Below are 16,486 nucleotides of genomic sequence, written 5' to 3' on the forward strand. Positions count from 1 at the left end.
TATGTGATGCGTCATAGTTTTTCTTCTGCTAAATGAGTGATGCTTGTGGTTCCTATCGATTGGTACGTCTACGGACTGATAAGTCCCTCTTTTTCTCTCATTATTAGAATAATTCACTCCAGGAGTGGTCTTTCAAGAGAGCCATTCTTGTAAGGACTTACAGTACCTATCATCCGATACCAGTCCCTTTCAACATTTTGTCTCTCCCACTGAAAGTACTCTGGAAAAGAGGCTTTGACACTCCTGCTTTGGATGAGATAGGTTGGGTAAGCTGGCAACGCCATTCTAATTAATTTTGTGAGTTATGACAGGAGTTATCATTTATGTCTGCTCAGTTATTTTTACTTTGCTTTTGATACGAGCTTTCTCTGATTCGATAGATTAAAGACTTGGATGACTTGGTGCGCGAACTAGAAAGGAACTACTTCGCGAAGTTCGGTTATGAATTTCTCCTTACAGGTAGGGCGATATGCTAGATTTGTTGATAGCCGCTTACATTTGTGATACGGTCATAACAAAAAAGAAGACGCAAAAGAGTTGTTGTCCTACTAAAACCGGCATGAGGCTATGATTGAACGAATATTTTTAAAGAATTTCAGATTATTAAGGATAACAATAAAACAGAGGCGTGCTGTAATGATTTCGTTAACTCGATTCAAAACAGGTCAAGTTAATGGGCTGTTTCCTCTCTTTGTTTAGAGGAGAAAAAGATAGATAACTTGATTCAAGAAAATGAAGGAAATCGGAAAATGACCGGTCAGATAGCACGGCAAGTATTCCAACCGCTCGGAAACAAGGAGGAGAAACTTGCATTTGGCCAAGGAGTAAGTGTCTTTCAGGCCCACATTCCGGTGAATGCTAAATATGAGGTTCCCTACTATAAAGGGTCGATCCTGCTACATCATGAAACAACGAAACACCTTTGTTAACATAAAAATCTCTTCTCTCAAAAATAATTTGAATGTGAGATTAGGGAAAGTACATGCTCTGCGGTATTTTCTTTATTCCCTCAAATCGTTTAAAGCAGACTTGAGATGTATGTGGTCGGGAGTAGTTTACAATGTTTTTTTTTTTATCAATCTTAAGGTAATAAAGGTAATAACACAAAAATCGAATAAAAAGAGATCTTTACACATAAAGATATACAAAACTAGATTTGCAGAGTGTTGTAATCCTATTTGTCTTTGTCAATCTCTGAGCCTCGCATTTGTGTGGGTCCTTCGTGTAGCTGAAATTTTGTTCGATTGTCATTTAAAGGCGTGGTATGATTCGCAAGGAATTGCCGTCGATGGCTGCCTCTTAACTTACTTGGGACCTAAGTTCTGCCACGATTGCGAAGAAAGCGGTTTTCAGGACGATGCTCACAGTGCTAAATTTAAGTCTCCCTTTACACCAGAGACACCTCGACTTGAGGTGAGGTTTGGTTTCTAATTGTAATACATACATACATAGCTACCTACCTACCTACCTACCTACCTACCTACCTACCTACCTACCTACCTACATACATACATAATATAGTAATAATATTTAAAAATAAAAATATTATAAAAATATAATAATAATATTTTTTGTTAACATGATGCTAATGAGTGTAGGGCGTGGGTTTTGCTGCTCCTGATTAATATGGAATTTGCTGCTGTCACAAAGTCTGGGTTTAGCTTTTAAACCAGTCGGAAGGATTCTAATTCGACCATGCAACGACTGGCCAAGTGGGAGCTTGGATGAGTCGATGTTTTCGGTGATAGGAGAAGATTTTGGTCATGGATTACGGTTGAGTTTTTGGGACTTTGGTTTTCAAGCTGTGGCACAGAAGAACAATCAGGCTCATTTGGCATTGTTCGACTGTTTGTTGATACCCAAGAGACCTGTATTCCGGAATGGATGTCATATCAAAAGACAATGCCGTCCGAGTATTTACTATGCGAACTCGGTCTCGACATTTTAACCATTGTTAGTTGGAGATCTTGCGTTTAAAATTAATCCAAGGCTGATGTATAATACTGGTTTAAGTATACAATCAAGATCATTATCTACCGGCAATCGCAAAGCAAAGAAATCGTCACGTAACACTGGCAACCTTATTAAGATCAATTGCTCTACTGACATGGCTGCTCTGAATAGAAATCGGACACAATCTATGTTGCTTTGCTCTTTGAACCCTCGCTCAGTGAGGAATAAGACCGCTGACGTGTTGGACTATGTCTGTGACTGCAAGACCGATTTATTTGCGTTCACAGAGACTTGGCTAAAGAATGATGATGATGCTGTGAGAGCTGAAATTTGTCCAAATGGATATACGTTCATTGGTCATAACCAGATTGGAAGACGTGGGGGTGGTACCGGTCTTATGTTTCGGGATTCACTTGGCGTTAAGAAAGTCGACGGAAAGGAGTTTGAGTCGTTCGAATTCTCTGAATGGCTAATCACTGGAAACTCCTCAAATGTTCGACTTGTAATTATTTACCGTCCTCCATATTCAGATGACCACCCTGTTACTGTCACAACATTCTGCGCAGAATTTGCGAGGTATATGGAATCCGCCTTGTTAACAAAGGAGCGACTTGTAATTGTAGGTGACTTAAATATTTATCAGATACAATGAAATATATGAAGTTCATATATTTTGAACTGCGGTACTAGATACATATGATACACGATCCTCGCAGTAGATAGCGCTATTTAAGCAATAGCGAAAATCAGACCTGAGGAAAAAAAAAAAAAATCAGGCCTGTACGGGATTCGAACCACTGACCTCTGCGATACTAGTGCAGCGCTCTACCAATTGAGCCAACAAGCCAACTGGGAGCAGGCTGTTGAGTTGATTCGTAATAAACCCGTGAAAGTGATAAATCAGATACAATGAAATATATGAAGTTCATATATTTTGAACTGCGGTATTAGATACATATGATACATGATCCTCGCACTAGTATCGCGCTGCACTAGTATCGCAGAGGTCAGTGGTTCGAATCCCGTACAGGCCTGATTTTTTTTCAGGTCTGATTTTCGCTATTGCGTAAATAGCGCTATCTACTTCGAGGATCGTGTATCATATGTATCTAATACCGCAGTTCAAAATATATGAACTTCACATATTTCATTGTATCTGATTTATCACTTTCACGGGTTTATTACGAATCAACTCAACGGCCTGCTCCCAGTTGGCTTGTTAGCTCAATTGGTAGAGCGCTGCACTAGTATCGCAGAGGTCAGTGGTTCGAATCCCATACAGGCCTGATTTTTTTTTTCAGGTCTGATTTTCGCTATTGCTTAAATAGCGCTATCTACTGCGAGGATTGTGTATCATATGTATTAAATATTTATGTTGATGATAAGGTCAATTCTGAGGCTCTCAACTTCTTGGATGTTCTGGAATCACTGGGCCTACAACAGCATGTCAATGACCCTACCCACATTCACGGACCTACTCTTGATCTTATTATCACACGTATAGCTGACAACATCATAATGGAAAAACCTCATGTTGATCGTTTTTTTTCTGACCACGCCTCCGTTCTCTGCAAATTATTATCTTATATGCCTCGACTTATGCAAAAAAGAATTACCTATAAAAAAATCAAATCGTTTGATGTCTCTACACTTATGAATGAGCTGGCTGAATCGTCATTATGCAAAAATATTTCCCACAACTCTAATGTGGATATCCTTAGTGCCTCCGATCTTGATAATCTTGCTGAAACCTACAACAAGACTCTTTCCCATCTCCTGGACTCGCATGCTCCACTCAAGACAAAGACTGTTGTATCAAGACCTAAAGTATTATGGTATAGTGATGAAATACATCACGCTAAACTTCTTCGCAGAAAGGCTGAACGGAAATGGAGAAAGACTAAACAAGTCGCAGATTTCCTGACTTTAAAAAAAAAATAGGAATCATGTAACTTACCTTCTAAACAAAGCTAAACACCAGTACTACACAGAGTTTGTTGATAAGAACAGCAGTGATCAAGGTAGATTGTTTCGCGAATCTAAGAAACTTTTGGGATATAATGACACACCACTATTTTCCCACTATGAGGGCAAGTCTCTACTGGTAAATGAAATTGGAAATTTTTTCCTGCACAAGATAGTTAAGATTCGTGATCAGATGGATGCCAAGGCTAGTTCAATCACTGAGTCAATACCAAATGATCCTTCTGTGGGTGAAGCACATTTATTTTCCAAGTTCCAGCCGTTGTCCCAGAGTGATGCGCTGAAACTTATCCAAAAATCTTCTAAGAAATCGTGTTCTCTCGATCCAATGCCAGCAAAGCTTGTCTTAGCATCTATTGAGCAACTCTTACCGGTTATCACTCAAATGATTAAATCATCGTTATTAGCAGGACACTTTCCGAAGTTATGGAAAGACGCATTGGTTGACCCACGACAAAAGAAAGCCGGGATAAACGACTTTGGTAATCTTCGTCCGGTCAGTAATTTACAATATGTCTCAAAACTTACTGAGGGCGCGGTATTTGATCAGGTTCATATCCATCTGACCACTCATGATCTCTACCCGAAGCTTCAGTCAGCATACAGAAGAGGTCACAGCACCGAGACTGCATTGCTTAAAATACACAACGACATCCTTCTGGCTATGGATCGCCAACACGTGATATTGCTGGTGCTTCTTGACCTCAGCGCCGCCTTTGATACGGTTGAGCACTCGGTCCTTTTATCTCGCGTAAGTAACAGTTTTGGGATAAGGGATACTGCACTGCGTTGGTTTAGGTCATACCTATCTGACCGATCCCAGCGCGTTTCACTTGATGGTAAAATTTCTGGCAAATTTCAATTAAAACATGGCGTTCCTCAAGGTTCGTGCTTGGGGCCATTACTATTCACACTATATGTGAGTAAACTATTTAATATTATAAACGATCACTTGCCACATGTCCACACGTATGCTGATGACACGCAGTTATATCTAGCGTTTAAACCTGATTCTGCAGTGAACGCTCTTGATGCTGTTAATTCAATGGAACTTTGTATTCGCGACTTAAGAACCTGAATGCTCCACGATAAACTCAAATTAAATGACGACAAAACCGAATTTATATTAATTGGAACAAGACAACAGTTGGCAAAGGTTGATGGGATCTCCTTGTGTGTTGGTGACTCTAAGGTTTTCCCAGTGAAATCAGCAAAGAACCTTGGCACATGGAGAGACAGTAATCTTAATCTGAAGATCAATGTTAACAATACCTGCAAAGCTGCCTATTATCATCTGACGAATGTACGACGCATTAGGAAATACTTAGATGAGAAAGCATCACAAACATTGATACATGCTTTAGTAATCGGACGGATAGATTACTGTAATAGTATTTTATATGGTTTACCAGCTAGAGAATTATCTAAGCTCCAACGCCTTCAAAACTCGGCAGCAAGGATTATTTTTAATATCCCAAAGATGTGTCACGTCACACCAGTTCTGCGAGAACTGCATTGGTTACCTGTTCAGTTTAGAATACAATTCAAATTTATCATGATCACTTTCAAAGCAATTAATGGACATGGTCCAATCTATTCACAAGATCTTGTTAAGTTGCAGCAGAATGGACCATACAACTCAAGATCTAGTAATAAGGGTCTCATGCTGCAAGCACCAAACGCCATAACAAAGAAAACATTAGGTGATCGTGTTTATATGTTTTTAGCACCTAAACTTTGGAACAGTCTTCCTTATAAAGTGCGTAACGAGACTGATTTTAGTAAATTTAAAATTTTACTTAAGACTCACCTTTTTAATTTAGCCTTTAATTAGGATTGAATTGTGCATGGTTTAATATTTTTTACAATTTAGATAAGGTTTTTATTAGTTTTGTAAATTTGATAAGGGTCTTACTGTAATTTATTATCTGATGTAATTTTTATATTCTATAATTGTTATGCGCATTTGATCATATGTAAATGGAATTTGTGCGCTACAAATATTAAACTATTAGTATTACTATTATTATTATTATTATTATTATTATTATTATTACATACATACATACATGCTTCATTAGTCTCCAGCCCCCTCCTGGGAGCTCCTTCGTCATACGAAGTGAATTATTTGGGAACAGCATATTTAAATCACATAATTCCTGAGTCTATGATAAAAAAATCTCTGGATAAGCAACAGAAGTACATCTCTTTTTGACCCTCTTCCTTTTGAAAGCCCAGGTTCGCATAAATTTTCTTTTGTAGTCGCTCTTAGGTATGTTCGTTTCTAATTTGGAGCACAAATATACTCACTATTCCTGGGGGTTTCTATGGAAATTTCGACTTGATCACTATTTGCATACAGTCACAAATCGCACCTAAGCTTGTAAAGTGCATGCGCAAAGTTAACTAAAGTGCATACGAACGACTGAAAGAAAATGGCGTCGTTGAAAAATAAGAACATAGCGTGTAATAAGCGCGAACCACCAACAAATTGGCCGTCTTAGTCTTATTACTTACAACTGATTTTGATGTGCGGCTAAATTCTGTTACCTTCTTGGCACCGATGAAATTTTTCAGTATCAATTTGGCCGTCATTTTCCAATTTTTGTGACTGCCACTAATTATAATTCAATTAATTGTACTTTAAAATTAACTTTTTCTTGAAACTTCATCTTCCGCTTGTTATGACCCATATGGTGTACTATTAATGCATAGGCTAACGGTTTTAATGTTAATCAGTTATCAGTAATTCAGGGTTACATCACGAAACATTGGAGGGACATGGCAAAGGATTCACCTAATTGAATATAAATTAAGACATACCATGAGATAACTCTAACACATTAGTAGTTCACGCAGATATACGTTTAGTTTCTAGAGTGAGCTTACCGGTGCTCCATGATAGAAAGACAACACCGCTTTGTCTGCTTCCCAGCTAGAACCATTCCAACCAGTCTCTCTAGTCGTTTCGCACCTATACCACAGACGAATTTACCATCTTGCAAGTTCGCACCCATTAACATTTTCGAATTCGCCCCTTCCACCACCTTTACCAGTTCGCTCCCAAATCACTGACCTTGTTTTTTCATTTCCTCGGTCGCCATGAAACGCTGGGCCCAACGACACGACCGTGAGTGTTAAATTACTTACTGTTGGCTCTTAAAGGAGCTTCATTTTTTTTGGCTTGTTTGTCAAACAGCAACTCCTTTTAGGGGTAATTTTGGCCACTGGGCTGGGGTCTAGATTGAAGAACTGGTAAAGGTAGGGGCGAAGTTGTTTACGTAAGGGGGCGAACTTGCAATAGGGTGAATTTACTTCATACCCTAATAGAGTATGTTTACCATATTGAGTGTGTTTAAAGTAAGGTAGGTTTCTTATGTTAGCAATATAATTTGCCTCAAATAGGTTTTGTCTATGTGGCGTCCATTTTAATACGCGACTAGACTACTGAATATACGTAACATATATAAGCAACATATGGCAATCTGCGGTCTTTCCTTACACTTAGGTAGCGCGGAAAGCCGTAAAAATCTTGAACAAAAGCTCATCTTTCAAACCGGCAGGCTAAATCCCACAGGGATCAACGAACGCTTTTCAGAACGCTTTGCTGTTGACATTTTTCTCGTTGCCATGTTCCCACCAATAACGTAGCTCCATTTTCTGCTTTTAAAAGTACACACAACCCACAATTCCTCTATTCGCTCCGACGAAGGGCTAACGCTCGAAACGTCAGCTTTTGTAATCGTTACGGTGGCCAATTTACCATTTCAACTTTGTTGATATATCCAAATTATTTCGTTACTCCCACCGACGCAGCCCCAAACAGTTTCTTTCGAAACTATCAGCCTTTATCTACTGAATATACGGCCTGGAAACAAAGAGTGTTTGGTCTGGCACGGGGTTTGTGAGGGTACCTGCTATTTCTCCTGCGCTCACGGACTTCGTGCGCAGTCAAGGCCACGCTGCTTGTGCGTGGATTAAAACCCGGCTTCTGCGATATCTACGCAATAAATCAACCACCTAAATTGGGGGGGGGGGGGTAGCTTTGAAAGCTGACGGTTAATTTTTCCCGGTTTTGACGGCTGACGGCTGACGGTTAAATTTTTAAATCTTACGGTGATTAGGAGGATATTTATTCGATGAGTTTTAAGTTAATATTGAGTTTTTCATCATTTGATGTAAATTATTTTAATAATTAAAACTATTTTGAGGCCTATTCAGTCTTCCTTCGACGGAGTGGAGTGAGGCGTACTTCCAAGACCTCATTAGTAGAGTTTTATAGACCCGACTCCTCAAGATGGAATCGTCAAGGCGGTTATCAATGGCCGTTACATTTAGTGATCGATAACACCATATTCGAGAGCGCCTTTATATCGCGGCAGTTCGTTGACGTTGCACTCAACATTAGTGCCTTCTCTAAGCTATTGACATTGCCCAAACTGCGATCCAAGTCGACTCTATTTACTTTCCTTTTCCAGTTAATTACATTCTAGTTAGTCCAAAAACCATTTCATTGCTGACGTGGCGATTTCATCTGATTTGATTAATAGTGGTGGGTAGATGAAATTGTCGTATGATGCGTAATATCCTAACATTGTGATGGTACAAGGCCACGTTTTTACTAGAGTTCAAAAGTACTCTGAAACGCCTTTTGGACGCTGTGGCAAGGAGCGGTGAGATAAATTAAAAAATCAAATTTTGCCGTCCAGATCTTGTAGTGGAATGTCCAGTTTTGGGAAAGTCCCTCATATGACTCTTTACCTTCATTTTCCATCAATTCACTTTTAAAGTCGCTTTCGTACTGATCAGCCAGTGTTGCTTCAAGTTCAACGCTGATATTGAATTATGGTATACTTGCGTTGCTAACAAATTGGACAAAGCAAATCTCTTGCAGCCATAGAATGAAGCGATTCATCATCTCCCTCACGGTCATCATGAAAAATAAACTTTCCACACACTCCTAGAGGTTTGGGATGCAAGTAAACATCTGGTGGAGTGCAACTTCGTTATCTTTGCCTTGAAAGTCCTCTGTCTCCCTTGTCTGCAGCTCTTTATTCACTCTTTCATGACAACTTCTTTTTCTTTGGAAATTGTCTTGGAGGGGAGAAGGTCAATGAAACAGACAGACTGGAAATGGGTGTAAGGAGCCAGGACGAGTGTAGCACCTGGCCGCCCAATTTGTGACTCCTCCGAGATGCTACAAAAATTTATAGCACATTGCAAGACACTGAAGGTTTCATGTTTAAAATGTAAAACGGCGTGGAGGTTTGCTAATTTTACAAGTCGGTAGAGCTTGAGCTCACACAAGCCGAGCCCAAGTTTGGCGGACTTGTCATTGATCCGTAAGAAATCAATGGTGTGTCAATGAAGAATTTTTAATGCTTTTCCCTAACAGAAAGTCTTGTCTTGAATCATTCGAAAACCTTATCTTCTCCTTTAATTTACGATAGAAGCTCAAGACGGCTTTCAACACGCTCAACATGATGTAAACGTCTCTGAAGTGACTTACTTGCTCGAACGCGGGAATACTCTTGCGTCACGTAGCCACTGGCCAGAATTAAAAAGTTATCAAAGAAATAGCTATATTGCTATTAAAATTAGATATCGAAATATTTTAAACTGTCAGTTCAGGTAAAAATACTAAACTTGAACATAAAGTAAATATATGTTCATGCTGAGCTGCAATCTTAGTGAGCCATGGCTCACTAAGGCTATCCTAAAATCAGTGAAAAGGAAACAGAAAATGTACCGTACACATTTCTTGAGCAATGACTCCCAAAAAAGGGAATATAAACGTTATGCAGCTATTCTTTCACATCTTTAGAATAAAAGTAAGACAGACTACTATATATATAGCTTGCAATTCTCAAAGTGCAATGATAAACTTAAACAAACTTGGAAACTTATGGGTGCTCTTGTTAAAAGGAAAACCAAAAGTGGAGCTTTCCCCACAAAAATTGCTCATACTAACAGTACTTATACACAAGAAAAGGACATCGCTGAATCATTAAATAATTTCTTTTTCAACATTGGGCCAACTTTAGTCCAGAAAATTAAACCAGATCATACGGACCCTTTGCGCAATTTATAGAATTTATGCTATCTAAAAGCTTTTACCTTGCTCCAGTAACTTTAACACAAGTGTTTACATTGTTTGCTGGGCTAAAAGAAAATAAAGCATCACTCGCTGTTCTTAATAAACTTATCAAACTTGCAGCTGAACAGCTCTCTGCACCCTTCACTGAAATATACAAAAGAGTCAATATCATCAGGGAGTTTACTGAAGCTTTTAAGATATCAAAAGTAACCCCTATATTTAGGAGCGGCAGTGTATCTGAGCTAGGTAATTACAGACTAATAGCAGTTATTTCTCCCTTTATTATAGTACTGGAAAGACTAGTATATGATCAACTTGTGTCCTATTTAGAAAAAGAATGTCTACTTTTTAACTACCAATTTGGCTTTCAAAAGGGATATTCCACTGAATATGCCATTCTAGAAACTGTGGAGAACTTGAAGTCAGCAATAGACAGTCAACAAATTACTTGTGGTATCTTCTTAGACTTTTACAAGGCCTTTGATACAATTAACCATCATATTCTCGTAGGAAAATTACACAAGTATAGGATTCGAGGAGTCCCCCATGCATGGTTTTCGAGTTATATAACTAATCGTAAACAATATGTTAAAGTTGGTAATACAGAATCAAGCCTGAAAACCATCACATGCGGTGTAACCCAAGGCTCCACACGAGGTCCATTGTTGTTTCTATTGTATATTAACGATTTGCCGAGGTCTTCAGAGAATTTAACTTTTTGGATTTTTGCAGATGATACAAATATGTTTTATTCTTCAAAAAAAGAAGCCTGAGCAGCTGCAATCAGGTATTGATGAAGAACTAAGAAAGGTCTTAAAATACTGTGCAGCAAATATGCTGTCAATTAATTTCAAGAAGACTAAATACATGATCATTACTTCACCTAAAAAGAGAATAAATATAATAATAACAGCTTGAAATATAGAGCAAAAGTCCCAAATCAAATAATTGGGGGTTTTTATAGATGAACATTTAAAATGGGATGCTCAGCTCCAGCATATCAACAATAAAATAACAAAAAACATCGGAATTCTATTTAAGCTTAGACATTATGTACCTGTGAGTACGCTCAAACAACTGTACTATACACGCATATGTTCATATCTATCATATGAGTTGATATGCTGGGGAACTGCATACCAAACCAGGTTAAATAAAATCTTCTTTGCCAGAAAAAGGGAAAGTCCTACACAATATTTTACACCATTAGAAATCTTAAAGTTAGAGAATATTTTTAAATTAAAAATTGGCTCTCTTGTGCATAAAATTCAATATCAAAAAAAGAATATACCTCCGGTCCTTTATGATCTAGCTCAACCGGCTTCAGCTGTCCATAAATACTATACTAGGTATGCCACTAATCAAACTTGTACTGAGCACTTTCTAGAACCAATTATGGTCTAGCAAGATTCAGCGTAGTGGCAGACCTGGCAAACAATACCTATTATAATAAAGTGTCTCCCCGCCAAAAGCTTTTAACAAAGAATATAAACTCTTCTTACTTGGCAGGCAGACATCTTGATCAACTCTAATATATCATATAGCTCTATTTTAATATTTTAACCATGTAGTGTACATGCTATCTCCTTAAGTATTCAACCTCCACCCATCTGTAACTGCTCTATGGTAGTAGCCAACTCGAAAGCTTGGCTCCTTTGGCTACTACACACTCTTTCCACAGCTTTGTGTACTTTCATGTATAGTTAGAACTTTTTTTTTTTACTTTTTTTCTTTCTTGCTGTTGTATTTTTTCAATAGAATAAGTGTGAATAAAGTTCCTTATGTCCTTATGTCCTTCCTTTCTTGGTGGGTGACGGTAAAAATTTATCGTTTTTGTCGGTTGATGAAACCCTCAATTTCATCTCCACGGTTTTCCCCCTATATTTTACCGGTTAGAATGGTCATTCATACCGTCTTTGGTATAAAACTGTACAAAAAACGCAGTGGACGATTAGTTCCCATAATAAGAAAAAGAAGGGAATGAAAGAGAAACATACTCCCCATTGAAGACTCTAAGTGTTTCGTGTCTAGGAGTAAGGCAAAAAAATTGAGAAACGGAAAATTTAACATTTTTTTTTCATAGATCATCTTTTCCCAAAAACAGGCTCCGATTAAAGTAAGCCCATTAAAATGCTATGTAGATGCCTATTAATTGTTACTCAGAAATCAAGATATAGGATAAAAATCCCTAAAACTACGCGCGTGAGCAATGTACGCTTGAATATCGCTTGTTATGAATGACGGGAAAAAAATGAAGGTCTTTTTCTGATACGGTGTACTCTATATAGAAATGGATCGAAATTCTGATCATTTGTGCTAATTTTTCCCATCTTCTAGAATTTATTACGGAGAATAACAGAGCAGAAAAATCACACCTTGTGCGATGCGCGAATCAGCTGATTACTTTTGTTGTATTTTACTCGCTTGACTCTTTGCTAACGTGTCGTAGGCAATAATCGACATGAATGAATGAATGAAGGACTTTATTAAACTGTCGATAGTATTTAGCTTGAAGAAAACCAACTGGGGACACTATTTACCATTACAATATACCTAAGCTACATACAGTTGAAATTATTTACTCTTCAGTTTCTAATGTATAGAATACTATTAGATAGATTTCATCCAAATATTGAGACATACAAGTCGACATAAACTGGGTATGATTCGACTAAATTTGGGTACGAATCGACAGAGTTCGAACCATCCGTGGATACGAAACGAGTGGATATTCATTGTTTTGTAGGTACTTATTCAGGAGACGAGGGAGAAGCGTTTCATAGGATTGGGTGTGGTGTATGAGGATTATGACCATCACTATTTCCCCGGGTGGCGTGCTGGAACAGTTGGTTATCACGTGGACGATGGGAAAATATATGAAGGCGAGTCCTGGTGTGGAAGACAAGTCGAAGGTATGCGCTACCTTGACAACAGGTGTCACCTGTCTACTACAGTATTTACGTAGGTTTCGCCACCTTGCAAGTTTGTTCCCGACCATCTTCGCGAGTTTTCCCCCTGAAGCAAGGTGAGTTCGCCCCATTTTTACCACTTCGCTCCTAAATCTTTTCACTCGTTTTCTGACGGTTGAACATATTTCTTCTCAGTCGAAATCAAAGTTTGTTTTCTTGAGGAATGAGTTCAGTTCAAAAACACGAAAAGTCGCCATGAAACGACGGGCGCAATGACACACTAGTGTGAATAACAAACTATGAAATACGTACGTTGGTAATTGCTTCAAAATATGGCTTACCTCCCGGAGAAGCCGTTTTCGTCTAGTTTGTTCATAAAAATAGCTTTTAAAATTTGCCACGAAAAGTGACATAAAATAGTGAAAGAAGATATTATTCAGCGAATGACACAAGCATACTCGGTGGAAAAAGGAACTCCGAGTGTACCCTATAGGAGACGAACATGGAGGACCTTCTGATCAGTACTTCGAATACTGTACCACTGAGCTATAGGAGACTCGTGGCAGGCCAGGCCGTTTAACTGGGTCCATGGTGACCAACTTCGGGCATACTCCAAGGATAGGAATGTCGATACATGATGCTTATGCGCAATGGTGATGTAAATGAAGATGGTCAACTTGTGAAAGCGATGTCAACCCTTTTAGATAAAGATCATATATAATAATGAAGCGGCTTTGCATCACTCTGCAATAGTCGCGCGTCGGTTAACTCGGCTGCTAAATTGAATTTGCATGTTGATCGGTCTTTGTCATGGTTTTGTTGTGAAATTTCATGCTGATCGATTTATATCATAGGAAACGAGTTGAAATATTTTGAGGGGAAACTGGTAAAGGTGGGGGCGAACCTGTTTTACTACATGGGACGGCTGGCTCATAATTGAGGTAGGAGGCAAACTTGCAATGAGGCGAAACCTCCAGGTCCTTACTTACCAGGATGTGATGGCCTTTGAAAACGCCTTCAAGATTTTACCGTTCTCCCTAATCCGACCTTCCAAGAATCAATTTCCGTTCCAAAAAGAAAAAGATTCTGAAAAGTTAGTTCATAACATTGAGGGTATCTCTTTCAAATCGAAATAGACCCCTCGATATTACCATTCTGATGTACATGGATTAAATGCGGAGTATATTGTTGTTGTGCATGCAAGATGTAGTTCTATGCCCAGGAGAGAGTGTTGACGGACAAAGTTGCTTAGAAATCCATGTGACTGGAGTGTAAAACTGAAAAAAAAAACCTGGATCCTTTGATCGTAAGGGGGTTCGGAAAGTCGCCTTCTGTATGCTGATCAAGTGCTCCCCAAAGAATACTTTATAGGCCAAGGAGATTCATATAAACAAATGGCACTGCCAGGATCATTGGTATAAATATCATTCCTAGTAGAAATAGAACGAGAGAGATCGAGCTTTAACTTCCGATGAGGTAGTTCATTGATCAAGATCCAACAACAAACAAAAAATTTCAATTTCACACAATGTTGTTACGTCGTTTGATACCTCTTGTTTTATTTAACTATTTTTCTTTTTGCCCTGTACTAAAATATCTTAAATCGATGAATTAGGACCCATGGCTCACCGCGGTGATCTCATTGCGTGTGAAGTTGATTTTAAAGGAGTGCACTATGGCAGAATTCCTGTGCTGTTCTTCTTAAATGGTAAAGAAGTGGCGCGATCTTCATTGGAGTACACCTCAGGGAAAAAACTGATTCCCTCCGTAGCATTGGCAGCTAAAGGCATTGCAGTGCTGACAAAGGTATGTTGGAAAGGAAATGGGGGAGGGTGATGGGCTATGAACTAAAGCTGTAAATGGTTTGATTTCATCAATGATCTGCCAACACATTACACCTCGGCACGCTTCTCCACCTTTAAGGATGATTGTGCCCGTGACATTGTCAATAGAATTCAACTCAATATGGAAAAGGGCATGTTTTCGTGTGGGGTCTTTATTGATCTGCAAAAGGCATTCGGTACTGTCGATCATTATATCTTATTACGTAAGCTGGCTCATTACGGAATTCGTGGTATAATCAATGATTGGTTCTGTTCATACTTATATGGAAAAACCCAAACCACTCAGGTCGGTGCCTTTATTTCTAAAAAAGAAAAAACCTCTTGTGGAGTGCCACAGGGTTCTGTTTTGGGCCCTTTATTGTTTCTGATTTATATTAATGATATTTACAAGGCTTCAAACAAATTAGGATTGCACCTATTCGCTGATGATACAGATCTGTTATATGCTGATAAGAATTTAAGATCACTCGAAACTGTTGTAAATGTGAAGCTACTTAATGTCTGTGACTGGCTGAGTGCTAATAAATTCTCCCTAAATATAAAGAAAACTAATTTTTTTATCTTTCATCCATACCAAAAACGCTTAGATTATAAAGTTAAACTTAATATATATGACAACCAAAGTAAGACTGATAAGTATAGAACGTAACTATATGTTAAGTACTTAGGGGTACTAATTGATAGCAATCTCTGTTGGAAATATCATATCAGCCACATCGCGTCAAAGATCAGTAGTCATAAAGGTATAATATATAGATTAAGGCATTTCACTCCCTTCGTGACTTTACTTAATATATATATATATAGATCTCTCATTCTTCCATATATCTCCTATGGCCTTACTGCCTGGAGACAGGCAGCCAAAACGCACCTAAACAAGATACTCCATCTTCAAAAACGGGTGGTCCGCTTGATGAATTCCTCAAAGTTTAATGTTCACGCTGTTCCACTTTTTATCTCTACCAATATTCTGCCTTTACCTTTAATCTACTTTAAAAATTTCTCTATCTTAATGCATGATGTCTATGACAAAGTCGTGCCATCTAACATTTCTGCTCTCTTTAGACCCATTAAAGATACTCATCATTATAACACACGATCTTCTACCGCTGGTAACTTCTATATAAACTACTATCGACTAATTAACAATTATTCCACGAGCGCGCGTTGGATATGAGATGAGAGATAGCCAACGAGGCGCGTAGCGCCGAGTTGGCTATAATCATCTCATATCCAACAAACGCGAGTGGAATAACTGTTTTATTAAAAAAACGCCCCCAAGCTATTAGAAAAATCTTCTCGACTTTATTTTATGAGAAGAAACCGGATTTAACAATGTACAGAAATTAGATTATGGTATATTGGCTCATATACCATAATGGCTGAGCCAATAAAAAGTCTTGAATTGCATTATCCAATGATCCAGTTTTTAATAAATCACTATAAGAATTCGTTTTCCTCTATGGGCGCAAAAATTTGGAACTGTATTCCTGATGTTTTGAGACAGCTCCCAAAATATATTTTCAAGAAAAAAATAACCGAATCTCTACTTCAAATCCTTCTAGACCAGGATTCTTATCCTGATATTGATACATTAATAAACGAAATGACAAGAAACTAGATTTCGTTAAAATAAAGAGTATTTTGAGCTTTTCCTGTTTTTAATTATGTGCTCGTGGCTTCGTAAGTAGTATACCTAT

At 38.3% G+C, this 16,486-nt stretch overlaps 1 protein-coding gene across 2 annotated transcripts in view; it reads left to right on the forward strand.

Annotated features, from left to right (window-relative positions):
* LOC111342250 (transient receptor potential-gamma protein) overlaps nt 1–16,486 on the forward strand; it is a 122,780-nt gene that overhangs the window by 104,872 nt on the left and 1,422 nt on the right. For both annotated transcript variants that reach the window (XM_088743203.1, XM_088743206.1), the window contains exons 15-18: nt 700–824; nt 1,258–1,413; nt 12,780–12,945; nt 14,558–14,748. In XM_088743203.1, coding sequence (XP_088599329.1) covers nt 700–824; nt 1,258–1,413; nt 12,780–12,945; nt 14,558–14,748 — 638 coding nt within the window. The remainder of the gene's footprint in view (nt 1–699; nt 825–1,257; nt 1,414–12,779; nt 12,946–14,557; nt 14,749–16,486) is intronic.

Source organism: Stylophora pistillata, chromosome 1 (genome assembly GCF_964205215.1).
Source record: "Stylophora pistillata chromosome 1, jaStyPist1.2, whole genome shotgun sequence".
NCBI lineage: Eukaryota > Metazoa > Cnidaria > Anthozoa > Scleractinia > Pocilloporidae > Stylophora > Stylophora pistillata.